Source organism: Coptis chinensis, chromosome 2, assembly GCF_015680905.1.
Source record: "Coptis chinensis isolate HL-2020 chromosome 2, ASM1568090v1, whole genome shotgun sequence".
NCBI lineage: Eukaryota > Viridiplantae > Streptophyta > Magnoliopsida > Ranunculales > Ranunculaceae > Coptis > Coptis chinensis.
Window position 1 is genome coordinate 9,118,481 of NC_141457.1, and position 27,997 is coordinate 9,146,477.

A 27,997-nucleotide genomic window follows, 5' to 3' on the forward strand; every position below is an offset into this window, starting at 1 on the left:
ATCTATTTACACTTTGAGGACAAAACGTTCAATTATTTGAGGGTCGGATAGAAACATTGCAAAAATTAGACACTTTTAGGATGTAAATTACACAATTTTATTTATAAAATGTTAAAAATTATAAAAATTAGTTAGTTACATAATTTAATTGTGCTATTGAATTGTTTCATGAACCCCCTTCTCCCAAATTGTTTGGGGGTGGTATAGAAACACGATGTAAATGTTAAGCACATATTAGGTTGTATATTACGTATTATTTGTCTTAAAAATAATAAAAATAAAAATAAAAAGTTTATGCTATACACTTAGGAATATTTGTATTGTTTCTTTCTCTATGCTCTTAATAATCTAGAAGTCTCACGTAGCTTTTGCATTAGAATAGTTTTTAGAAACTTAGGTTAATATGTAGGTAATAATCTTTGCATCTATCTATAAATATATTACATGAGTATCTATGATTGTTTGGCAGTAAGTTTTTGAAATCTAGGCTAGAGTACTTATTCTACAAATCCTGTGAGAATATAGCTTAAAGCCTTATATGAGTAAAACATTTGAGAAATGACACAAGGGAGAAGTATATTCCGAATAGAGAAATCACACATCCACTTGCTTGACCATTATACCATGTCCTAAGAGAGAATTTAGGCCCTTTTTGGATCGATATAGCTAGAAACTCCGACCTAAGTATATTTTCCGCTAGTCGCCCCACTGAGCCTTTCATTAGCCCTTTCATAAACCACAAATCCTTTACCATGTTACAAAACAAAACAAAAAAAAAAATCAACCTACCCAATTTAGATAAGTCTGAGAATAGAATAAGGAAGAAAGAAGAAGAGAAAAACCTGTGTAAACAAAAGTTAGTTAATTGCTTCAGAAAATAAAGAAAAGAAGTTTCCATCCAAAGAAAAGAAAAATAGAAATAGAAATAAAATAAAAACTCCAAAAAAATAGAATAAAAGGAGTCAAAAGCCAAAGAAAAAAAAATATATGGCTAAGGATGGAAACAAAGTGTAGAAGCAAAAGTAAATAATAAGGTTTTCTCTAGTTACATAATATGAAGACTCTATTATCTCAGACTTGTCCCTTTTGAATATCCATTTCCTTCCTTCTTAAACCATCTCCTAATCCCCATGACACCTAATAAAGACCTCTAGCTCAATTAGGAATAGGCTAGTGGGATAGTAAGTGGCGATGTGTTTGATCAACTTCGCTTCCTTGTGTGTCATTGAGATTGTAAGGTAAAGTATGCCTACTCGCATTAATGGAGTAGCAAAACTTGAGTGGAAAAATCGAAAGTGATTTTTGTCTTGACTTTTATGTGAGAACCTACTTAAGGACGTTATTCCAAAGTTTGAAACGAACACATTCGCATTTCATAGCATTACTCATTGTATATATGTTTATTCGTAGATTATTGATTATTATGCATATATTAGCTTAGGTTTCGACATGATTATTCTATATTCATTGCTAGTAAGATGTATAGATAATTGAGACATAAATAAGGAAACAATAGTTTTATTTCTTAGTCGTTGTAGTATAGATGAAGTTTGTGAGTACCCTTCACTGGAAAACTCTCACGAGGCTATAACTCGTCCACTAGGGAATTCCTAGTGGTTTAAGGCCTTGTTGCATATGGTCAATGCAATCGCGACTCAACTAAAACGAGTAGAGATAGAACTCTATTTTTGGTCACTTATTCTAATTTCTCATCTTTGCTTGAGGACAAGCAAAATGCTGTTTGGGGGTGGTTTGATAAGAGCCCAAAACTGTAGTTTTAACCCCTTAACAATCATACTTTTAGACCAATTATGTGAATAATAAGTAAGAGTTAATATTGATTACGTGTTTTTATGCATTTCAGGCTTCAAAGTCCATTATATGCAGAAATGTGCCACTTTAGCGAGATAAAGGAGCAAAGGTCGGTTGCTAAGGAGTTCTGTGATTGAAGGCCAATTTTCAAGAAGACAAAGCCTTTGTAAAGCCCGGTCAAAAGCTGAAAAGTCAAAGTCCACGCGGCGTAAAACAAAGGCACAAAGTCAGCAGAACTTTCGAAGACCATATCTTTGGACTCAGACCTCGGAATTGGGCCTACCTTATGTCAAAACGACCGGCTCAAAAAGAGCTTTCCAATGGTCCAAGCCTTAGCCCAATCAGAGGAGCAAAAGTGGATGAAACATCTGTCGAAGCCAACTACAGCTGAAGAGCCCATTTTGGACTAAAGAAATTGGGTTTTGGGCCCGATTTTCCGGCCCAAAACATGGCTCCAAGCCCATGCACGATTTTTGGATCTAAAAGTATAAAAATAAAAGCTTGACTCTTTGTTAATGGCAGTTAGGTTAGGAAGCTAATGTTAATGGAGTTTAGGGTTAGAAAAAGATAGATCTAGATTAGTTTTTAGATCTAGATCTAGTTTTTTACATTCATTCAATTAGTTAGTTTAGAATCATATTTTAGTTTTTAGAATAAAGTATTAGTTCTTCATTTCAATTTAGATTATTACTCAAATTCTTATTTAGATTTAGTTGTCTTAAATTCATAATTAGTTATTCACAATCTTAGTTCTAAATTAGTTTTAATTTCAGTTTAATTTAATTATGTCTTATTGTTATTATCGTTCTTGTGTTGGGAATGGTAGTATAGAAATTTCACATCAAATCATTACTCTCACCATTGTTCCTTTTTGGGTTTGATTAGTTGAATTTGTTTAAGTCTTAAGAGTTAAGAGTAGATGAATCCTTACTCATTATATTGTATGATTATGTTTTGAGAGTAAGAAGAATTGATTAAAACGTAAGAATGGTAGGATTACGTATTAGTGTTGTTAACATTAATATTTATGATTCTATTATTTTTACGGCTATCATGTACCATTGCATTTATTATATTATACGTACACGTCTATACTTAATATGTATGTATGTATGTATGTTTTAATAATGCACAGTCCAATAATCATGTCTCGTTAGATTTACCCAATTTGATGCCAATGCTAGCATCAAACTATTGGACATGATGGTCAATTATATGGACCATGGCATGATAGCAGTACCCTTAAGACTTATTACCCATCACCAACCCATCCTAATGAGGCATATAATCCATTTCAAATACTGCTCGTAAGCCATCTTTGCTTAAAATTGAGTTACATATACCACACTTATTCATGGTTACTGCAAAGTGGGTGAGCTAAAATAGGTTTTTGATCTTCACAACTATATGATTCATATGGGATTGACCCCTAATGTTGTCACATACACTACACTGCCCGATAGTCTTTGTAAGCGTGGCGGGAGTTGGAAACTGCAAACGATATTCTTCATGAGATGTGTGGGAAGGATCTAGAGTTGAATGTTGTTGTGTAGCTCACTTATCAGTGGTCTTTGCAAGTTAGGAAATATATGGCATGCAGTTAAGATCATAGAGGATATGGAGACAACTAGGCTTCGCCTTGACAGTACTCTTCTTTGCAACTTCTCTCTCAATTTCCAGTAGGATTCCTCACTGGCAACTAGCAACTAGGTTTGCATAATCTTCTTTATTTTTTTGATAAGCTACACCTTAGTTATTGTTGCTTTCTTTCTTCACTAGATCGGCATGGACATGCCCATTGGTTATGGAAAAAAAAATAAAAGAAAAGAAAAGGACTAAAAAATCATTGAGAAAACGTGGAGAATATCAATTCATGGAAATGGTACGTAAAGATATAGTTCTTTACAACAAATACATCCATTCATGTTTTTTGGGGTTTATTTGGAATAAGAATGTATCTTACTTCAGTTTCTTTTGGTGGATAGTAGCGCTAAGGAGTGGACATGGGTAGCACTATCGCATAGTATATATGGAGCGGTGTTGCTTGCAATGTACGAGTAAGTTGATTGGTCCTTTAATATGCTGGTTCTTGGCTTATAAATTGTATTTGAATTGTTGTACATTGTTGAAACTTGATGATTGTCAAATTTATGTAGTATCTATATTTCAATTTGATTTGCATAATTTTGTCATGTTCATGTCCTTCTAACTACATTATAAGCTTAGGTTTTTTCTTCTCAAAATTGTTTATCAACTTAGATTCTTATAATTATTTTCCGTTAGTCATTGTAACATTTTATTTCTGCAAAAGTAAGAAGAGGAACTTGACAGAAAAAACAAATGACATGAAAATAAACAACGAGAGATCTTAGAATAGAATTTCTAATTGTCATATGAAAAGGGTTTTTGATTGCGTGTAGATGGTAGTGTTGTAGTCGACACAAAACTAGCATAAGCTTTTTTGTTATTGTTTTGGTCATTATATTCAATTTTTCATTGTTTCATTACATAGATTGCATAATAGAGTAGATTGTTGATTTGTTGTACATTAGTTTTTTTGCCTTTGGATTTAATTGTTGGTTCTCTGTACTTAATTCCATTTTGTTACATGTATACAAGCTGAACAAGTTACTTTGGGATGCCTTGGTAAGATGCATGCAAATAGACAAAATGAAGTGTCACTCCTATCATTGCTTTGCTTTATGTAAATGTTTTGTTTGTTTGTAGCTTATTACTTTTTTTAACATCAATATAAGTATTAATATAAGTACTACTTTGATATGATTAATGATATGTCCTCTTAATCTTTATTTCAATGAGTATAACAAATGGGTTTGTGGTCTTTCAACGGTGTTCTAAAAGATTTGTTTAAGACTTTCAAACATTTAGCTAAGCTAATCTAAATGTACACAGAGAAAATTCCATAAGAAAGATTTCTTAAATGATTAGCATATCCATCAAGGTTCTAACATAAAAAAGGTCTAACACCTTGATTATTGGAATGTTTCTTTAGCTGACGAGGGTGTTTTTTTTTTACCTCATTTGAAAGTTTTAATTTGTAGGTCATCTAAAGCTTTCCTCTATATTTATTTCTTCTTCCTATTGTATTAATTAATCAAGTTTCAGAACAAGTCAGTTATTTTTATTTTTTTAGTTGATGATTATTAAAATCATTTGATTAGCTTACGATTTGGGTAATTGCTTGAAAATGACTTTCGATTTTTGGGTACTTCGTTTACCAAGTTGAGATCAATCTATAATGTCCATTAGTCCTGCCTTATAACTTTCGTGTGAATGGATTTGGGTGCTAAGTTAGTTATACAATTTATCAAGTTTGAGACCTTGAAGGGTTCAACCTAGAGGTTGATAGATTACATAACAAGAGCTATACAAATTGAAAGGTACTTGGTCGGTATTACATTTTTTTTTAATGCTTCTGGCTTTCCTCATTTTTACTTAATTGTAAAAGGATTGGTTGGTTTCTTTTTGTTATTTGAAGGTAGAACGTACTGTTGTTAATTCCTCTTACAAATTTCAGCAAGGGGACTGAGGGTAATTAATTAAGCCGCCTAGCTAAGGAATGTTTCTTTCCTGCACATTTTAAACCTCCACTTTGGGATTAGAACTGTTCGGAATCTTTCTAATGTGGTTACAACACAGTGGACATCAAACAATTGTGGCATGTTGAAGTCATGTCTCTATTGAGCCGAATTACAATGGACCTATAAAATTGTGAAACGTATGTTGTGCATGAAGATTACTATTTCTTTTTAATCCTTAACATGTATCTTGAATTCTTGATGTACTGAAAACGTTGTTATGATCTATCTGATTGATCTCATCAACTACTTCATACAAATTCCAGATCAATTTTCCTGGTAGCTGAGAATTTTACCTTTTTGGCTCAATTTCTCATGCCCTAAATCGTGTGCTCTTTCTATGTAGTGGGGAACTATAGGGTAAGAATGTTTCTAGACAATCACTAGCAACTATTACCGTGGAACTCACGGTATCATTGTAAGCAGTCTTATCCTTGATATTGATCGCTACACAAGCAAAAATGTGAACAAGCTTTTTGATGGAAACAAGTTTGACCTTACAACAAATAAAATTGTGTCATATGAGACAGCTAAGGTAAAACCATACTACTCCTCTGGTTTATTTTGTGGGATAAACCAGCATCGTATTATTAAAGGAGGGGAGAGGGGGAGGGGGTGCGCTTGACACTGGCCTAAATATAAATATTTTTTATCGTTAATACTTTTACCATATTATCAAGGTAAAGGCTCTATGTGTGGAGTGTTTGAAGAAATTAATGTTATTCTAAGAGCTTTTTTTATTGGGCTTCATGGGCTTATATTTCTAGCTCTAGCTGAAATTGTTTGCTCTTTTTTCCTATTTGGCTTCAATAATTTTTTCTGGTTGGACTAAATGGTGAATTGGTAACTACCTTTAAGGCTATAATGTCAAGAAGTGAGATTGAGGTATGTCCTCTGCTCATGGTCCTTATCCCGAGTGATATATTGTGAGGGCGTAATGAGAGACGATGTTGTCTAAGTGGTATATCTGTAAATATGTAATGACATATACTGTTTATGGATAAGAAAATACTTTTGACAAGTGTTTGATAAAGTGAGTTAATACCTTTTCTCTACAAATTAAGAAAGCATCTTCGTGATCTAATTTTTGCACCATGTCGACACCATCAATGTCTTTGTGTGGGTCTGTCTCTATATGTATTTTACAAACTTAAGAAACATATGTTGTTAAGGAATATTGTGATTGAAAGTATTTTCAAGACTGTCAAAGGTTTTATCTTCCTATTGGATATGGACTTCTTATGTGGTGGACGGACTAGGTGCTTATGGCCTTGTGGGTGTGGGTAGTTGATATTCTATTTGACTAGGTCCTCATTAAACTTTTCTCTATGACATTAATTTTATTTCTTCTGTGTTGTTATTAGAATGAGCACTTAATACTGAGTGTATTTGGACTTGAAAATTGTGGAGGTTGATAATCATTTAGAGTAATGTTTCTTTACAGTCCTCTTGTGAGGAGAGCAAGTGTGAATGTTGTCAATATCATTGCTAAGAAGCTTTTAACCCCATATTATATTGAGATTTTATATAGAGAACTGTCCATAGTGTTGTTGATGATTTCTTAGTTCCAACATCCAATATATTTCAGGTACAACTTGAAAGATGTTATTCTTTAATGGAGGTTCTCCGTTTACCAAGGCCCATGGGATGCCCCTTTTCCAATACTCAAGTGTAGACCCAAGGTTCAATCAAGTCTTCAGCTCTCCAATGTTTCACGCTGCATCCCTAATGATGAATGAAATCTTCATCGGTAAATATAAAGGTTTTGAAAACATGAAAGAGGTAACTGATATTGGTGGTGGAATTGGGACTGGCAGTTAGCATGATAACTGCTAACTATCTTTTGATAAAGGGTATTAACTTTGATTTGCCCCATGTTGTCCAGTAAGCACCAGCCTATGCTAGTAAGATCACATTTCATTATTTTCTACCCGTATCTTATTTAATCCACTATGAAGAAAATTATTATAGCAATGGTATTATATATCAGTTTTACCAATATGTTCTTGCTTTTAAAAGAAACATATGCATCGGGATGCCAATTGCAGAAAGCATGCCAATTTATCTTTCGGTGTTCTATAGTACTTTTTGGTCTATTAGCTTATTATTTTTAATTTTGTTTCTTTGATTTGTTTGTGCATTTTATATTTTAAAAACTTTAGGATTATTGGTTGTATGAATGATCTTCACTACACTTTCTTCGTAGGCCTAGGTTTGTTCCCTTTGTGATATATCAATTGCTGAATATGTTTGCTCATGTCAAATTAATTGTACATTTTTCCATTCCTAAGCTATATTTTTCATTGTCTACATAGTGGTCTGGCCACGTGTGGCACTCCCCTGAGGAACCACGTCTACGTTGTCGTAGCTTCGACCTGGGTAATTGATTGGTAAAAGCTTGCTTCCATATTTATGCCACCTAAACACCATATAAATTCAAAAGAAACTTACCTTTGCTGCTTCTTTGCTGCTTGATGGGTTGGGTTAAGGATTTTTGGAAAAAGGTATCATCCATCTCGATTTTGAGTTTTCATCACCTCTTTGGGAGTACATATCATTTTTTATTTTTTGATTTTGATTTTTTCTTTTTCTTTTTTCTTTTTCTGGGGATCCATTTCTTAATGGGAGGCTAAATAGGTTAACGGGAAAATAGGCCTTCCGGATTGTAGAAGAGCAACCTATATGGAGCAGTCAATAGTGGAACTCGGGATTGCATCTTTAAACATAAGCTGATGTACAATGTATTTGCACGCGCTGTAGATAAAAGAATGCAATCATGTACATATTTTTTTTTTTATTTCTTTTTCTTTTTATTTTTGAAATAATTGAAGCTACGTACAACTCATTCTTATTGGCACTTTTGCTAAGATTTGTGAAATCTAGTTGTGACTAACAACACTCCGCAATGTGCACTCTTGAAATATATGGTGGAGGGGAGTTGTAGCCATAAAGCGATTGCTCCCCCTTTTTGCCAATTGAGTTTAACTTTAGTGTTTGAGTACATGATGTATCTTTTGTGCACATTTATATAAAATTACCATTAACTCATTCTTTCGTTATGTGTAGTCTTATATAGTTATATGTATCCATTAAATACTTATTATTGTTTAGGTATCTAATTAGTATGAACTATTAAAAATTGCAATATAGACTTACGTACATGAATAGTTGAATACATATTTGACAAGCTTCCAAATCTCAAGATCTTTTGTCTTGCAGGTCCTATATAGTTATGTAGTTGCACTGTTGCAGCCAAGGATCTCAACCAAGTACCCACTCTTTAAGTATTGCTTATTTTGTAGAAGCTTTTGTTATTATATTTTCTCTTTTTCTCATGACTATATTTGCCAACGTTAAGTAGGGGTTTCAATTCAAACTTATATTATAGTGAACATAGTGGAAGAGATTTGTTTTTGGCAGGTTAAAGACATATCGACGGAGTTTTAATCATCTTGCATTTGAACCTGTTTGACCTACTTACATATAAATGTAAGAATACAAACTACTACTTTCTTCGGCTTGCTCCGAATCCTCATTGCTCTTCTTTTTCCTTGAAGTTGAACATTGTCTTCCAAGATTTGCATGTAATGCCATGAGCTTTCTGATGAAAGTTTAGTTTATCAAACCAGTTAAACCACCAACCATAATCAGGGGTGAGCAAAATATTTGAATTCTGGAGTCATTAGTTATCTATGTCACTTTATGAATTACCTATTTTTTAAATATGTGTGTGGTCTTTTAATTAAGTTCATTGTTGTTGTATGACTTTTGTTGAAGCTAATTGTAAGTGAATCAAGTTGTCTCATCCTTTAATTATTTTTGATGAGCCTGATATTTGTTGTAATTATTACTTTGTCACCTTAGGGAGGAGCGTGGTTGTTTGTGATACCTAGACACAAATGTACGTGTAGTTGCTCAAATAAATTGTGGTTAGAAGAGGGGGGACAACAATCTAGGAACTTTTGTTTTGGTCTTCAAGGGGTTCGATTGAGCTATGTACGCTCTTATTAACCACGCCCAATTGTATGAGAGAAGTGGTTTAATCATTCATAAGTCATAAATGTAAAGATGTACGTACTAATGTCAAACCAGATTATATGCTCTCCAATAGATTTCATTTCTCACCAACGTGCAGAGCACGTGCATTTGGCTAGTATATATAGATATCCAAGCCATACTTGATTAATAAGGAATGAAACTAGACTTCTAAATCTAATCAAACTCTAAATAGATGTCAAATTGGTTTATTTATTTTTTCGAATAAAATAAGATGTTGTACTATACTGAATATTAAATTTAGTTTATGCTACCTTTGTTTGGAACTTTGGAGTTTGGGGCAAGGACCAAAATATCAAATTCGAGCAATATATCGTGTACCCCAAAAAATCGAGATATATCAGATATTTAACAATTATTTAACAATGTCAAACATGAACTAAATACTCTAAACTTGATACTAAGCTAGTAGCTAGTTTGATATTTAACCCCATCAAACTTGATTCTAGCTTAACATGTCAAACTTGATGGGGTCAAGCACTTTGGTCTGCCAAAGTAAGGATGATACAAACAATGTGTCACACATACCTGTCATTTGTTGTATGCAACATGTGAGAAAGATCAATGTATCTACTTGGGTAGCCGTCTCTAAACTAGGCTTCCTGTCATACAAATCCAGAGACATGGTAATTCAAAGACATAAATCCAACAAATCATGGCATTCCAAAGACAAATAATTCCAACAATTCAGTAATCCGAAGGTACACAATTCCAACAAGTCATTGTCATCCAATGACAAACATTTCACCAAATACGTATAGTTAATTACATTATGCAACAAATAGTTAATTACTTGTCCAATTCTAAATCACGAAGTTGTAGTAACAGGTCGCGGCATGCACTAGCACTTTCCTGTGTAACACAAAGTTCGCCAGACCAAGGTGTTCTCAGATGCATAATCGATAAACTTCTCGAATCGTGACGCCTTTCGGATGTAGAACTGGACCCTTGTTCACGTCTTTCAGAAGTATAACTAGAACCTTGTTCTGAGATTGGTGTGATACTATCAACCCAATAGACAAACCCACAACCTTTTGATTGATCCTGTAGTTAAATGTTGAAAGCTTACAACCCAATTAGATAAACATGTTTAATAAGAAACAAAAATAAAATGATACACAATTTATTCCTTACAATTCTGTCATACACAACTGATCTCGGGCAAATACAATATCACCGTTTTTTGTTTTTTCCATTCCCAGTCACACCAAATACCTTACAAAGACCACCTCCACACGGACATAACACGGTTTCGTCAGCCCATAGGAAAAAATCACAACTTGATTTTTGGGATTTATTTGAAGATTTAAGCATCTCATGCTTCTAAAATAACCCAAATTACATGTTAAAATCACCAGTTAGAATCCAATATATAATTCTTCAATAACTCAAATTAGTAACAACAAACAAAAATGGCTCACCCAATTGGGACAGTTGTAGTATTGCCGACCTGGATTGTCGTTGCTTCTTGATACGTGTAAACATGACGCGTCAAGACGACAAGTAAAATTAAATAAATAAATCTAACTCGCTAATATCAAAATCAATTATTGAAATTAACACCTGAGAGCGGAAAAGCAAACAACCGGAAGTGGTACGTTGGTGTTGTGGGTAGAGGAAAGTAGTAGTGGAAAAACTGAAGAAAAAAAAAACTTTATTAAACAAATGGCACAAAGAGATCGTGACCAACTTTATCCAGGATGTTTATGCCAGCTGATATAGAAACAGATTAACAATGACAAACAACCTTCATATGTATTTACGAGACCAAACCAACTATTGTACACGTAATCAACTAATATGACAACAATCATGAATAAAATTATGAACTGAGACAAAACTAACAAAATTATTTAAGGATAAGTAAAATCAACTAATATGACAAGAAGGATGAATAAAAGTATAAACCGAGAAAGAACGAACAAAAATTATTACTAAACATGCATATAATATTAGTTTGCTAATAATATAAAAGTAGACAAAATCTAGATTACATCGGTTTATGGGTAGCAAAAGGTGAGGGTGTGTTGCATGGCAAGGTACTGGATCTAGGCTCTCTTAGCCCTGCGTACCGGTACAGCCAGCACATGCTAGAAATGCTAATAAAAGTAACTGAAAAATCAAGGCGTAACAACTCAACCTTTAATACAAAGTTAGTTTGCTAATTCAAATATTGCCGGGACAATTTCAATTACTAACATGCATTACATTCCTAATTTCAATTACAAATCATCTGAGAACACTGTTCTCTGTCAGAAATGTCATCCCACGACTCCATCCCCCTTCGTCTAGGCGTCTACCATTGGCCAAGAGGAGAGTACAAATGTAGCATGCACACAGGTTTCCAATTGACATCCCATAAACTTAAACATTTCTTTCTATATCCACTCATAGTTAGTGCATTAACCTATGCATACAAGCAGTCCAATAACCCATGTACCTTGATTGATACTGCTTTCTTCTCAATGTGTCCAGATCCATTTATACTATAACTTGTGTTTATACCGAGATTATGGCATTAATTTGCATATAAACATCAAATACACGGATCTCCAGAAGAAACCCAAATAAATACTATATACTAAATAAATACTATATACTATATTGAAATACTGAAAACAAATGAAATAAAAAATTAGGCCTGTCGATTTAAAACTAACTAACTTGAAACCAATAAGAAATAAGAAAAATCTAATACCTGTTGTGCTGAACCCCTCTTAAAACTCGATGATTGGAATTAGGGATTTGAGACAAGAGAGTGTAAAGAAAAGAAAGAAAGAGATGATGATATTTTTATAGAGCTTCTACTATACACAAGGTGAAATTGATCAGAGAATGCCGTCAAAATTGAAGTGAACGATTGGATTTTCTGTTTGACCAAAGGGAGAACGAAAGTAGCACTAAAGTGGATTTTTTTTTTCTTGTTTTTTTGTTAACTTGTTTGACAACTTGTTAACTCATTCTTCCGGTTTTTCTAGTAGATAATACTAAGTTATCACTACTTGTTTAAATCGTTGTTTTGTCCTACTGAATGCCAAAACAAGGAGATAACTAGATAAGACTATGAATTGGTCTAGATCATGACTGCTTCTAAGTAAATACACAACTTGACATACTCATTTGAGGAACTGGAAGAAGTAATGTTCGAGTTATATTCACTAATACTCAACAGTGATTTAGTGATAAAAGATAGAAAAAAAAAAAAAAAAAAAAAAAAAAAAAAAAAAAAAAAAAAATTATACGTAACTTTTAATCATTTCTACTTTTTCTTGATGAAAACAATATAGATCAATAGAGCTTCTAGATTTTGGAAAAACGCAAAACTATGATGAGTAATATTAACCAAAAAAAAAATAAACAACTATTATTAAAATGCAAAATCTAGAGTACGCAGGCTGTACCTGTACTCTCGAATCTCTAGGTCCTCTTATCAGCAAAAGGTGCGTGTGTACTGCCCCCACAAAGTCTTGAATCCAGCGCACTCTAGGATCGCTATTATTAAAACCAAAGGCCAACAATCAATCAAATATATAGGGTTTCTATATCAACGCGCAACCCAATATCTACTACAAAATATCCACTGAAAATTTATACAATCTAGAAGTGATTGTATCAAAAACACATAACATTAAGGCTTATTGAGGAGTCTTTGACCTCCTAATCCACACAAGTGCAAACTACAATAATATACTTCTCTCCATTTGTAGTAGATGAGATACACTACCATTTATAGCACTAGCTACTTAATAAGTAACCACTAACCTACTTACGAGATAATACCTAAAATGAAGAAAACTAACCAACTGACTAAACAAGACTATAGACATTAGACCTATGATTTTAGATTATGCACACATAACATAAACAAACCCCCAATCCCAACAACCAACTAATACTTAAAACCCACAATCCCAACAACCAACTAATGCTTAAACCAAAATGAAATCTTAAACCAAACAGTCTCGAATCAAAGTCATAGTTTCTAAAAGAAATCTCCTGAAACAGTAAGTTTAACTAATTGTCACAAAACTAAAAAAATCAACTGATTCAAGAAGAATTTGGGTTAAAAAGAGATAGAGGGAGAGAGAGAGAGAGTACCTTTTGCGAGCAGACGGTAGGTTAATGTGGCAATAACACTCAATGATTGGAATTAGGAATTTGAAAATGAGTAAAAACACTAAACAAAACTAGCGCTAAAGCTGAAATTTTTCGTTTCGTTAATCTGTTTGGGACAACTTATTTGCCAATATTCCGGTTTTACCCTCACTCTACATGTGGCTGAGAAGACTGCGCACCACATCTATAGTGCTGCATGCGTACTCTAGAAGCCCTATTAAGTTAATATCTTTTAGAATCTTCATAAAAATCAGTGTAAAACAGAAGGCAGTTCCTGGGCAATCCCGTGAGTGTGAGACCGACCAAATAATGGTCAGACCTGCCATGCCAGGAGACCTAATATGGAAGGGTCAAATGACAGACTAGTCGGGTACAAAGTTGAAAAGTTTTGTACAAAGTTAAAAAGTCCACTAACAACCATTTCCACATTGCAAGATTACGAGATTACCCTCAAGTGTTTCTTGCGAGTAATTTTGGAGATTATGACACCTTCATACCAGAATATAAGACCTTATACATCATCAAATACATACTCCCCAATTTTGTCAAAATAATGAATTCAAACCATGATCTCATTTACTGATAGCTCCAGCCAATGAGTAAGGCAAATTAGAAATGTTGCAAATGTGTTTCCTAAACGTGTACGGTGATATTTTATTTGCCTCAAGTGGGGATGTCACACCGCCATCTTCAGCTGACATCCCAAATTCAATCATCACTAATAAAACCTGCACCAATGTTATATCAAATGATCTGTCAGACACAACGAATGCAATAAGTATAAAAAAGTCAGCACATAATTGCCACAAGGAAATATAAACAGATCAGACACAAGAAAACATTCCCACCTTTAGTACAGCATATTAGATCATGATTGACAAATAATAGATATTTCGAGGATAATAACAACAAAAGAAAATTCCTGTAACAAAGCAAGGTGTTATACACGTAGATGCACATAAAACAAGAATGCAATCCACAAAGAAAGTCAACTGTAACCGAATATAAACTGAAAATCAGAATTGTTACCTGCAGCACAACAATCCCCAGAAGAGTCCCGGTAATATCCAGTAAAGCCTTCAACAACCTGCGCGGTTTCGCCTTTCCTAAACAGCTGCTTTCTCAAGTCTTCCATCCAATAGTTACACTTAACAAACTGCTCTGCCTGTCAACCGTGTCTCATTGCATAACAGCACATAACTTCAAGGAAGATACAGGTCTGTCATGGTCTTTACAACTCATTCTCCAGAAACAAGATGAACAAACAACAAATTCTCACAACTATATACATAAAAGAGATTGCAAGTTGTTATTACATAGATAACTTGCATCCTCACAACAACTATATACATAAAAGTTCTGACCGTACTACAATAGAAACAAAATAATCAACCAACATAAACCAGGTAAGCATACAGAAATAATGCAAAATAAGATTTGACCTTGCTATATGCCGACGATTATTATGAAAAATAAAGTTCCAGATATCAGATACCGTCTAATTGACTGTTGCAATTTGAGGGTAAAACTTGACAAGAAATAATGGACCAATTTTAAGCCACGAGTATCAATTTACAAATTCAACTTGGCAAATATAGCGCCGCAATAATGACAGTTTATGCATAATCGTGCACACAATTAACTGCTAACAATTTTGCAAATCATTTCTCGCAAGATTGTTCATGTTTCTCTTTAATATTTTATAATCTGCAAGTATGTAGTGGGAGTTCAATTGTTCCTTCACAAGACACGAGCAAAAACAATTCGCAGAAACAACTAGAAAATCATTTTTCACTTCAGGATATGCCTCATTCTTATAACAAGTTTACCCTTGGGTTTAAATGTGGATGAGATTTGAATTTGAAGCTATTACAGCACAACATATTTGGCACATTTCAAAAAAGGGGAATAGGTAAAGTCAATTATGTACCTTTCAACTTGGTATACGCCTTGCAGAATATCTGGTGAGAGTTCCAATTGTACGCCATGTGCTTGGTGGTGTTATTCATCGCTCCGAATACATTGGAAGTTGATATTATTAAGGTAGGGCGAACTGAAAGACACAACACATTGCACACACACACACCAGAGGAAGGTCCCCAGCTAAATCTGGTGCGACCTCCTCCGGAAACCAAATAATAAAGTTATATTATGGTTTTTGACCTGCCAAGCGAGCGCACCCAACTTGGCAAAGGTCATAAATGACAAAGCAATCTTGATACATTGCCTTCACCTTAAGGGTCCTTGCACCAATCTCTTTTACATCAAATTAAACCAACTTGCATTCTCACCCACACTAAGGCTCCTTTCACCGTCTTCAAAAGCCATTATCAAATAAATCCATGACAGTGCTTTGCTCTAGAACAGAAATCCTTCCAATATCTCATCCAATTCCTTCATGAAACAACACTTTCTGGTCCAAATTTCCAACCTTTAGCAGTAAAACGACAATCTCAACAAATCTTCAAATGACAAAACCTGTAACTCCACACACAAAAATAACCCAAAAGGCTAAACCATATTCTCATTTAATGACAGCTCCAATCCACAAGTACAAGCATATACTGGAAATGTTTTGAGAATATTTCCTTAAGCCAAGATGCAAAACACCACAAGCTTCACCTGTTGACTTGGATAAAATAAAAGCTGCTCCAATGTATCTCAAATCATCTGTCAGACACAAAGTTTATAATAAATATTAAAAGCAAGCACAAAATTGTCACAAGGAAGAAATATAAACAAACCATACACAACAAAATATCCCTACTAAAATAAAATAGTAATCATGGTTGACTAATTATAACGATTACAATAAAAAATCCTCTTTCTATATCAAATCATGTAAGAACGCAAGGTGTGATATAGGTAGAAGTACATAAAACAAGAATTCAATTCAAAAGGGAAGTCAGCTGTAACAGGTATATGAATTAAAAATGAGAATTATTACCTTCAGTGCGATAATGCCCAAAATGCCATGGTAAAGCTCACAGAAGGACAAATAGCAAGTAAAGCCTTTATCTATCTGATCAGTTGTCTATGCCTATACAACTGCTTCTTAACTCTCAAGTCTTCAATCAAATAACTACACTTAACAAGGTGCTCCGCCTTGTAAAAATATATTCATATCAGAACTGGGAAACTATAAGAAAAATAGGAAGGTGTCAGACCTCCATGTAGCACAAGCGCCGGGATGATGTCATAGGATTCTATCTGCTCTGTTTAGTTCGGTGCACCGAGTTGCAAATGACAAATAGCTGCAAATGGCATGTGATTGTATTGCATCGTATTGCATTGCATCCAACTTACTTGTGCTTGGTAAACCCAAAGCAAAAAGATGTAAAGTTGGTTACATTATCCCACTTCTTTTTTTCACATCTTATATAAGAGAAACCACCTCTCTTTTGTTTGCATCTATTTACACAACTTTTTTGATTGCAAGTGAATGTCATGGAAACTACTCATATAGTGCATATAATTGCAACTTGTTGCATCAACCGCCTATTTGCATTTTGCTACCAAACACTGTTTTGTGGGCAGTTACATGGAAATAGGTGCAATTGCATGTAAATACATCGAACCAAACAGAGCATATCAACTCCACATAGCAAGCATCTCGGTACATAACAACACAAAATTGCAAGGAAGGCACTGGTCCGTCATAGTCTTTACAAATTTTTCTCCATAAACAAGAAAATAACAACAAATCCACTACAACTATATACATGACACTACTGACCGAATTCCAGTAGAATAAAAAATAACCTACCAAAATAAACCAAGATATAATAACAGTACCTACACAGATGTACACAAACCCTCAAGCATACGGAATTAACCGAATATTATTATAGAAAAAGCATGGTCAATATAGCAGATGTCGTCTAATTGAAAGCCGTAATTTGAAGTTAAAACTTTAGAGTAGTAAATCATGGAGACCAATTCACAAATTCAACTTAGCAAATACTCTCACACAATGGTTTTGCAATTGAATATCATGGATGATCGTTTATGCCATAGGTATCACCTAACAAGTATGGATTTGCCATATGTGCAAATTATTGACACAACAATTTTGCCTAGGAAATTCATGAAGTATGGATTTGCCATTCGTGCAAATGATTGACACTTAAAAGACTTTCTCCTAGGAAATTCATGCAGTAAGCATCTCTTAACAGACTTGCCTTGGACATATACAGCGGGTAATTTGTGCGCATAACCACAAAACAACTTCAGTAATCTCATGTTTGTCAATACGATGTTTTAAGATCTACAGTTATTTAGTGGAGTTGTTCTTTTACAAGACATTATTTTGAGAACAAATTTTAAGATGCATAATTAAAATTTTTACCCTAGTATTAAATGTAGATGAAATTTGGATGTGAATGTTACTAGGGGTGGAACTTGGGTCGGGTTAGCCCAAGCCCAATAGACTAAAACCCAACTTTTGTTGGTCTTGGGCTAACATGTCAGATCCATGGTCCGGGTTTGGTTTTATAAAATCAAAACCCTACTCGATTTTGGGTTGGGCTCGGGTTAGAATATCAAAAAATTGAAAAATCCAAACCCGTGTGCACGTATATATTTCAATCCTTCTATTCTTGTAAAAAATAAGGTTGAGAATCTCTATTTTAGAGAGAGTAATGTAATCAACAAAGTTAGTTTCCCTTTGATAGATTTCAATTTCGGTTTTTTTTACCTCTTGATTCCAAAAAAAAAAAAAACGGAGAAGCTTGACCAACCTAACATAACCCGACCCAACCCAAATTGGTCAGGATAAGGCTTGGGTTGAAAGTTTAAGGACCGACTAGGGCTTGGTCCTGGGTAAGGGTAGAATTCGAGCTAAACAAGCTGAGCTTTACCATGCTCAAGTTCAGCTCGCTAATTACACGAGCTTTAAATTGAGCTCGAGCTCGGTTCATATAGTTAAATGAGCGAGCTCAAGCCGAGCTTAAACGAGCCGAGCCCGAACCGCTCAGTTATTTTACACTATAAATATGTTATTTGAGCTAAACGAGCCGAGCTTCATCAAGCTCATTTGTTACACGAGCTTTAATTTGAGCTCGAGCTCGGCTCATATAGTTAAACGAGCAAGCTCGAGCCGAGCTCCGAGCCCTCAATTCAAATTCCACCCTTAGTCCTGGGCTCAGGTTGGACTCACCCGCCCGAGTTCCACCCCTATGTATTACACTAATATATTTAGGCAGATTTCAAATAAACAGAATTGATAAAGTTAATTATGTACCTTGCACGGTGAGAGTTCCAATCGTATACCTTGTGCTGGTTGGTGTTAGTTCAGCGTAATGCATTGGCAATTATATATGAGCAATATAAAGGAACCGTGAAGCACACACACCAGAGGCAGGTCCCCAGCTAATTCCGGTGCGACCTCCTCCGTCCGCCGAAAACGATAAAATTTTATTATGGTTTTTTGACCTGCCAAGCGAGCGCACCCAACTTGGCAAAGGCCATAGAGATGATAACATAGATAGATCGATACATTGTCTTCACCTTAAAGGCCCCCATGCTCCAAAACCAATATTGTACGAAATCTATATATCCTTCCAATCTCTCATCAAAATATATTAGACCTGAATAATCAAACCTGCAAAAGAAAAAAGAAAATCAAAGTTAATCAAGAAGTATCTGTTCGACTGTTCTTCTGGTGGTTAAAACCCAAAGCAATATAAGTTTGAAACTCTTGATTGGTTGAAATTATCAAACCAAGTTAAGCCTTCATCATAATCTGATCACCAATCTCAAAACACAAAGTTCGTGAAGCATAGAGATTTAATCCTGACAAGAAGGGTTTGCAGAGGATGAGATTGATATCAATATATATAGAGAATTGAGGAAGCTAATCGAAATTGAATAAGAAAGGAAAAACTGATCTGGAGTTAAAGTCGAAAAAACGAGATGGAGTATGAAAGGTAGTTTACAAATTTATGCAATTTGAAATGGAATGAAACGGTTATAAGATGGGGATGAGTGACACGTGGAAGATAATCGACGGATATTATTTGACCACGTCGATTGATTAGTTTCCTTGGTTTGATGATGGATTGTTTTGACGTAGGGATGAGTGACACGTGGAGGCCTGGCGGGTTTTTTTGTAATTGGAGGGAAATAGTCGGTTGGACCATAAGAGACGGTGTAACCTGTAACGTGTGAAACTGTGCGGTATTCGTTACTGCAGGACCCATATTGTGTTAGGCTGACCCAAAAACAAGAACAATTATTACAAATGTGATGTTGGCCTCTAAAAGTTGTTTTGTGTTGGACAACTCCTAAACTAACGTGAATTTCACTTGTTGCAACATTTTCAGTCCTCTCTTTTCTTCTTTTTTATTCTTTTCTCTTCCACCATCCTAAACTTTAAACCATAAAAAAAACTATATCCTAACACTAACACTAAACACTATGGCTAAATATGCATGTGTACAGTGTTGAATATATAGCTAAATGAGAAAATTCGAACACCCTAGACTTAAACGACCCTGGCTTAGGTTGTTAGTTGTCTTATGTACCAAACGGTGCTGGTCACACCATCCTGATCGAAATCTAAAAACGATGTGTCCATGTCGTTTGGGATTTGAATTTAGAAAAAAAAACTTACGTTTGTAGTCACACCGTTTGGAGTAAGTCCTTAACGATATGGCTACACCGTTTGGACTAAGTCCTAAACGGTGTTGTCATATCGTTTGGGATTTGAACTTGGAAAAAACATAAAGTTTTGTTTTTTGGCCTCTTTACCGGTGTGGCTATGTTGTTTGAACTGAAATTTGGCGAAGTTCGGATTGGTTTTTCTTAACTTCCATATTTTCAAACACGCATATTCTCCAAACATACAAAATACCAAAAATCACAGTAAGTGTGTAAGAATTTGGAGACGAAGGGTATCGAGACGGAGAAACAGTATCAAGGTTGCCTCTTTTAATCGAAACAAAGAAATCTAGAGTTTAATCGAGCGGTAATCGAAATCAAGGTTTTGAGCAGTAATCAAAATCGAGCGGTTCTCGGGTTTTGAGTTTTGAGTTTTTGATCGAGCAGAAAAATCGAAATCGAGGGGTTTATTGGAGACGAAGGGTGATTGCCGGTTTCTCAGTTTCTCGCGTGTTTTGGTTGGGGGGTGTATTGTTGCAGGTTGTGCCCAACACAATAGGCAGACCCCGGCCCAACTCGGAGTCTGCCCAACACAAATGGGGTCTGGCAGTAACAGAACTCAACTGTGCCAATAAATCGGGTCAAGCGGGGTTCAACTTCATGACCTCGTGTGGAGCCGTGGAGGTAACCGGTAACTGATGAGCCTGTTAATTTTGGGTAAGCCCGTTTAGTTACTGGATCCCAGCAAGTCGACCCGTTGAAACGTAATAGAAACTTTTTATGGAGTATGGATTACAGGCAGTGTTCAGGCCTGTTATAAACATTATCAAAAGCCCATTTAGCCAATTCATTGTGTTGGGCAGAACATATGGGCCTCCCCAGTGAAAGATATCAGAATCCATTTACAACCCAGAACAATAATCCTTGAAGCAAGACTTCTAATTGAATCAAGTAAAGGAAAGCATCTCAAGTCTGAAGAAGTCTGGTCTTCAGTGATAGCAGCTATAACATTCTTGTTATCTAGCTCCAGTCTGTGTGGCCAAACATTCAGCTTGTTCTACACTAGTAGCATGAAATATGGAATAAACAGCAGCTAAAATAACTCATTCAATTTTAAAATCCAAATTTGTAACATATCTCATTTGGGAACTATCAAGAGGGGTTATATCCTATCTATACATTAGTTTGGAGTGAGCCTTATAGAAACCTAATAGAAACCTAATGGCATCTACGTGGAGCCTATTTGAAGGTGCAATTTTACACCCCATTGGAGATACTCTAAACCAATTGGTAGTACAATTTAACATCTGAAATGTTAACGCCCAAGACAGATCTGAGAAACACATAATCTAGGTCCAAGAACACTTAAGAGCAACTGATCAATCGATCGACTCCTCATGTGTGGAGCAGAAGGTACATTATACTTTTGTGATTATAGAAACGTGTCTAGTGGACAATTTAGATTTTTTAGGCAAAATCTTGTCCTACACTCCATAAGAAGAATTTCTTCTGACATTCAACACTATACCCACGTTAGAAAAGATGTATTGAGAGAATTTGCAATTTCTTTGGTAAGGACTTTGACTACGGACTTACCAAGCCCTTTGAATCTCAGCTATTGATTAACAGGACATTACACCAAGTGTTTATGACTTAGTTCTAATTTAGATGAAGAAAAGAGATGATTTTGGTGTATGGTAATGGCTGCTCTTCACGAATAAGATGTCTACGTATCCAAAATTTTGGAGTGAGACTAGGATCAAATGTGTTAAAATCAAGTGTGCTGGAATCAAACCAACGTAGTTCTGGAGGTGGCTTTTATAGGTATTGTGAGCAAGTAGTTGGTAGCTAGGACACGTATAGTAGTATGGACAAGTGTGCTACTTGGATGAGCGACACGTCATTACAGGTTGCACGTGTGTAGTAGCTCCAGGTATTATGTTGTTTGAGCTGTCATAGAAAGAGTGTGACTAAGGATGTAATGATGATGAGGGCGTGGTTAGGGATGTAATGATGGTAATGACTTGAGTGTTGCAGTGGCAGAAGTCTGATACTAATAATAACAATGATGAAGGTGGCAGGTGATAACGTCACGAGATGAAATTGGGTGACGAGTCGTTGATGTTAGACTAATCTTGACGAGTAAGCGAGTGTTTGTATCCTTGGAGTCGAGTCGTACTGGCGGAGTCGTTGTGTATGGACTGCTTGCTCATCACGTGCCTGAGAGATAGGATGTCCCTTACACAGATCATGACATTTTTAGACTTGTTTTTACTCCCTGATTTAATGAAATTAGAACTAAATTGAGTAAGTAAACATCTCAATCAAAAGAATATTTTGATGACGTAGATATAAAATTTCTATCAGAAGTAGGAAGAAAATAACTGGTTTAAGACGGCTTGAAAATGAAGTCCTTGAAATTCACCGACTTTGCTTACAATGGAATGTATCTGGCACTCATGCAACAGTCTGCCAGATAGAGTTAACTTTCACGTCACCCATTCAGGAAATAAAGAACATTCTCATTCACTTGTGTTCCTCCAGACAAGACTACCCACCTTATACCACATTGAAAGAACCATTTAAACTAGACAGATGGATATCATTTTCTAGCTCCTAAAACTAGAAACCAAGAAGGCAAGAGAATCATATACTGAGAGGTATTTCGGCCATTTTGAATTTGGATGAATTGCAGCGACATAATGACTTTGGATTGAGAGCAGTGTGTATTGTTGTACGTGAACTTGATAATGGCAAATAAACTCGATTTTGCGCAGAAGCTGTTGGACGATCTTCGCCTGCGGAAGGAATGGATGACTAAAACTCAAAACTCAAGCCGCTCAAACCAGAGGCCAGCCGGTAAGTTCAAAAGAAACTGTCCTAGTAATTAATTTTACAAGGAAAAAAACCTAGGGAATTGGCTAAATGGCAACAGCACAACGCAACTCATGACCATCTTTCTCTGGTTAAAACGTGAAAAATAACCGAGTGTTCACGGGTTTTAAGCATTCCCAAACAACAGTTTAGTCACCGTTAATCGCTATTGGTAATCATATATACAGATACATAGCATGGAAGTAAATTTCCATAGGATTGTAGTTTTGTAAAGTTTTTTGAGTTGCATATTAAGCATGATTTCATTTATTCCACACTAAAATACTTTGGCCAGGCACATTCAGGACTTAAAGCCATAACAAGCACGTATGACCATCTGGTTGGCCTGTATTTGACTCTAATCACTGACTGGCTACTTGCTTATGGTGATCCAATTGACAGATAAATATCGAGATTTTAAGCATCCTTATGGAGAATTGAAAGAGATGAATCAAAGAGATACTGTGAGAATTTTATACAAATTATAGCTTCTGTGTTATCTATACTTTTCTTCTTGATCTTATTTGAGCCGCTGAAAGTATAACTCGCACAACCTAATCAGTTGGTTTGTAAATGTTTCAGATTGGTTCCACAATGCGGGACATGCAGAAACGGTTCAGTGCCAGCAATCGGTCATTTGATATGGGAGAGTCATCCAAAGAACTTGTCCCAGTTGGCAGGGCTCAAAACTACGAACATATAGCTGATTTTTCCATGGCCCTTGCTTTTGCTCTTAAGAATGGTGGAGAGCCAAGGAAAAGGCATTCTGGCAGCAACACTTTGGTCGATTTCCCAAATCATTTTGGTAGGAGATCGATGGATTTTGGACTGATAGATAATAGACTCAATATAGAGACTAGTCGGCATCTGCATCCAAATGCTCGAGTTCCCACTCTCTCAAATCTCCACATTAAGGAGATCTCCAAAGGTGCTCAAAAGTTGAACCAAATCCTCAAGGCCTGCTATAACGGAATTAATTTTGATCTATACTCGACTGATATTGGGAAAGAACTTTTAAGAGGAGCAATGGATTTGGAAGAGTCCCTAAAAATGCTTGTGGACCTGCAAGAAGCTTCAGAGTTTATGGTTGGCCCTCAAAGAAAGCAGAAGATTAAGTTACTTGAGGTTGAAGACGATGAGGATGAAATTGAAGAAAGCTATCAGAGGCAGATGGACCGGCCCAGGTTCTCTTTCGATAGACCCTCGAGAAACTCCCTTGAGTTTGTGGGAGGGGTAACCAAAAATAGCGTAAACCAGAGACAGCTGGCTCTATACCATACAGAAACTACTCACCTCAGTTCTGAACAACAAGCTTCATCTGCCACAAAGTTAATTTCGCACAGCCGTTCTGCTAGTTGTGGTGCAGATTCGAGGACTGTCACTACATTTTCTAACTCCAAGAACCACTCAAGTTCTTCAGACTCTCAGCCAGAAAGGGGTAGAATTCCAAATATTATAGCCAAACTGATGGGACTTGAAGAGCTCCCAGCAAACAAACACTCGAACATTGGAGTACAGAAAGAACAGCATGTCAAGCAAGGAGCAAGACCAAGAAACGACTTACAAAATAGATGGCAAGGGAGTACCAAGGACAATAAACAGCTTAGCATAACCGCAACACAAAAGAAGATGATGCAAGCTGACAAATTATCTTTAACTCCGGAAACTAGTCTTGTGGTGTATGCAGATCAAATCAGGTTAACTCAAGATCCCTTCAGTCCACAAGGAAAAGTACATCTGAAGGACCACAAAAATAAAGAAGGCACCAACCTCTTGTCAAGTTCAAAGAAGTCGGTCATCAAAATCAGTACGCAGGAGATATGCATGGCTCAGCTGCATCCAAACACTGGAATTCTGATGGACAAACAGGAAAATAAGAGAAGGCAAGAGAATCCAACTCCCAAGGAACAAATGAACAAAGTACGATCAGAAGCCAACAAAGTGGTTTTGAAGGATGAAATGCAGAAGGCATCACTGGCACCACAGTCACAAACATATAAACGCCCAGAAACTGCAAATGCTAAACAAGAAAATGCAGGAAGAAAGAAAGACACACTTCAGAAGAAAAAGGTAAAAGCACGGCAACATATTCAAGAAAATTCTTCTCATCCAGAAAATATGTTTCAAAAATCTAAATCTCAAGATGCAAAGCTTCAGAAAAAGGAAAGAGAACAGCAAAAACTGCAAAACAAACTGCAGATGAAAAAGACACAGAGAAGTAGCATGATGCCAAACCATTCCTCAATACCTTCCAATGATTCTAAAAGTTTAGAAAAGAAGCTGCCACTTATGAATCATGTCATTCCCCATGAAAAATATGTGACAGAAGCATTAACTGCAATGCGATCCAGGATATCTCAAGAGGGCAGCCATCAAGAAGATCTTACCAGAATAGAAAATTCTACTGGTGGCAAATCCAAAATCAAAATAGCACCAAATGAAGATCCAGCAGAACTGAGGCCCTCTACAAGAGAAACAGCAACTAATGTACAGATCATTACAGCTCTTATTATACCAGTTTTGTCTAAAAATCCTGTGCATGTTCCATTAGCACAGAAAGTAGGCAATTTGGAAGTGCATAAAAGTCTGAACCCTATAGAAATAGAGGAAGTCGTGATCAGAGCTAATAACTCTCCGTGCTACATGGCTAAGCCCCCAAAGGATCAGATTACCGATGAGGAAGAACCAAAAGAGAGCAGACACAGTAGAAGCAAAAGTTCAGAAGAAGTAGAGGTGAGCATGAATAGATCCAAAGAAGCACAAGAAAGTATCCAAGTGTTCAAATCAGCACGAGACTTGCAGAAAGATGTCGGATACGCTCCAATTTTGAGCACCCTCACTCAAGAAGAACAACCAAGGATGAATGAATTGGAAACTTACTCCCCTAATGCCACTGTAAGTCCCTTTCCTTTCATATCAATAAAGCACGAATATCATAGAAGCATAAATTTATAGATATGCATCCTGAAACTTTTAGATCACAAGTGGTGCTCGATTTCCATTTCTAATATTCTGCATCCATTATGCAGATTGAAGACAACATCACAAACATTTCTTATTCTCTGGGGCCCTCAACAACTCCTCACAATGAGGATCAAATGTCATCTAACATCATAACAACTCCAATCAAAGGTAAACACAACCTCCTATTCTGCAGACATTGTTCATCAAAATCTTATCTCACACTAAGCCATACAGTATGGTTCATATTTTGCAATCCAACAATCTCCGGCCACAAAACCACACAACTGGGTCTCTCCAAAAAAAAAAGTGGAAGACAAACACTCTTTCTTGTTATCAGCTCCAAATAACATTGAAACCCTATGGCCACGCTAAAAACCTAGATTATTATCACTTTACTAATCATTAAACACTTATACATATGGGCATCCAACTCAAAACCAATTGGTGATGCGTAGAGAGGCCCAAGAACTTTAATACAATACTACAAGGCTTTAAACATCTCAAGTGGGACTAACAACACACCCCCCCCCCTGGTGTGGCATACTTGGGTGACATGGAGTACAAGGACCCTTTGGTCCAAATACAATGGCCTGCTCCGATACCATGTTAAAATTGGGGCACCCAACAACTCAAAACCCATCGTAAGCTTTAGGAGCATCCAACTCAAAGCCAATTGGTGGTGAGTGGAGAGGCCCAAGAAATTTTACACTATACTGCAAGGCATCAAATATTTCAGGTGGGACTATCCTAAACATCTCAACACCAATTTTATTTATTTTTCAACACACAACATAACAGTATTCAGCACTCAGGTTTTGGCACAGCAATACTATATTTTATATTGAGGAAACACAGACACCAAAAAACATGCAAGGACTTAATAATTTGTGTCCACTATGTGTACAGGCTTCGATGAAGGTAGAGCAGTAGGCATCTCTAAATCCTTACAACAGGATCAGCACGGAATTATGAAATTTGAAGCCTCGGCGAAACTTAGTCAAAAAGAAAAACACCTCAAGGAAATACTAGTTAATAGTCAATTATTCCTTAATGCAGCCGAGACACTCTTTGGATTTGACATTCCTGAAGGAATCCTCCATTCCAGTGGTAGCATATACCCACAGGAAGGCACTAATCTAATTTTAGACAGTGGATACGAAATGATGAAGAAAAAAGGCAGAAGGCAAGAATTCACCTTCCGCCCTTGGACTAACATTTCTCTTTGTTCTGTAAGGATAAGGTCCTTGGATGACTTGGTCAAGGAGTTGCATGAAGACCTGGAAACACTGAAGTTCTGCACTGACCATGAAAGCAACGAAGATGAGGGTGCTAACAGCCTACATGACATGCTCCAGAAAGATATTCAGAATGGTAAACCAGATGTGAACTGTATGTGGGACTTGGGATGGGGTGAACCAATGTTTGCATATCTTGAAAAAGAGGAAGTCATAAAGGATGTAGAGAAGCATCTGCTCAACGGACTCCTTGATGAGTTTACCAGAGACATTGTACATATAACAACTCTTATGTTGTAGAATTGTAGACAAACTCCTAAACTATTTTTAAAAAATGGAGTGTGATTGTTTTTTATTTCATAGGAACAAAAAGTTGTCATAAGTCAGTCCACTTCAAGTGCTGAAGAAAGGAAACACTCCTTAACGACGGCGAAATCAATAATTATTCGAATTTCCATATCCTTATCTCCTAATTGTAATCTATTTCAGATACCAGACTGTGTAAATGGGATCCATTATTCGTTCATCTCCTATATCTGAAATTTTCTTCAAGGTTTTGCAACTACACCTAGATCCATAATACCTCTTCAGCCGTGCTAAGGAGTGTTTCACGTATGAAAATATATGGCTCCGCACTACAACAGGTGCAAAAAAGTTTAAAAATGTGCGTGCAGAAAATCTTACTATATATGTTCACACACAAAAAGGTAAATTATTCAAGGGTATAAAAAGTTAAGTTAC

At 35.9% G+C, this 27,997-nt stretch overlaps 1 protein-coding gene and 3 long non-coding RNA genes across 8 annotated transcripts; 1 reads left to right on the top strand and 3 right to left on the bottom strand.

The window, feature by feature from the left end:
• Positions 1-10,107: 10,107 nt before the first annotated feature.
• Positions 10,108-13,701, bottom strand: LOC147514734 (uncharacterized). 3 transcript variants are annotated; one of them, XR_015209540.1, is made up of 6 exons: positions 13,566-13,701; positions 12,869-12,959; positions 11,031-11,103; positions 10,889-10,934; positions 10,602-10,790; positions 10,108-10,511 (listed from the first exon to the last, which is right to left on the bottom strand). It is a non-coding gene; the product is annotated as an uncharacterized LOC147514734 (long non-coding RNA). The 3 variants fall into 3 exon arrangements; XR_015209539.1 differs by lacking the exon at positions 13,566-13,701 and having other exon boundaries at positions 12,869-13,357; XR_015209534.1 differs by lacking the exons at positions 11,031-11,103; positions 12,869-12,959; positions 13,566-13,701 and having other exon boundaries at positions 10,889-11,028.
• Positions 13,702-13,987: 286 nt separating this feature from the next.
• Positions 13,988-18,966, bottom strand: LOC147514735 (uncharacterized). 2 transcript variants are annotated; one of them, XR_015209528.1, is made up of 7 exons: positions 18,826-18,966; positions 16,531-16,722; positions 16,206-16,253; positions 15,514-16,061; positions 14,613-14,783; positions 14,432-14,505; positions 13,988-14,311 (listed from the first exon to the last, which is right to left on the bottom strand). It is a non-coding gene; the product is annotated as an uncharacterized LOC147514735 (long non-coding RNA). The 2 variants fall into 2 exon arrangements; XR_015209522.1 differs by lacking the exons at positions 14,432-14,505; positions 18,826-18,966 and adding an exon at positions 16,751-17,065 and having other exon boundaries at positions 16,531-16,665.
• Positions 18,967-18,984: 18 nt separating this feature from the next.
• On the bottom strand, positions 18,985-19,439 carry LOC147514736 (uncharacterized). The gene is made up of 2 exons (XR_015209546.1): positions 19,305-19,439; positions 18,985-19,185 (listed from the first exon to the last, which is right to left on the bottom strand). It is a non-coding gene; the product is annotated as an uncharacterized LOC147514736 (long non-coding RNA).
• A 3,167-nt stretch (positions 19,440-22,606) lies between these two features.
• LOC147514737 (uncharacterized) lies at positions 22,607-27,879 on the top strand. 2 transcript variants are annotated; one of them, XM_086584937.1, is made up of 5 exons: positions 22,607-23,042; positions 23,460-23,521; positions 23,640-25,952; positions 26,087-26,189; positions 26,928-27,879. In XM_086584937.1, the coding sequence occupies exons 1-5, from the start codon at positions 22,934-22,936 to the stop codon at positions 27,554-27,556; spliced, it is 3,216 nt and encodes a 1,071-aa protein (XP_086441063.1). In that variant the 5' UTR covers positions 22,607-22,933; the 3' UTR covers positions 27,557-27,879. The 2 variants fall into 2 exon arrangements, with proteins under 2 accessions (XP_086441063.1, XP_086441070.1); XM_086584944.1 differs by lacking the exon at positions 23,460-23,521 and having other exon boundaries at positions 22,707-23,042.
• Positions 27,880-27,997: the final 118 nt, after the last annotated feature.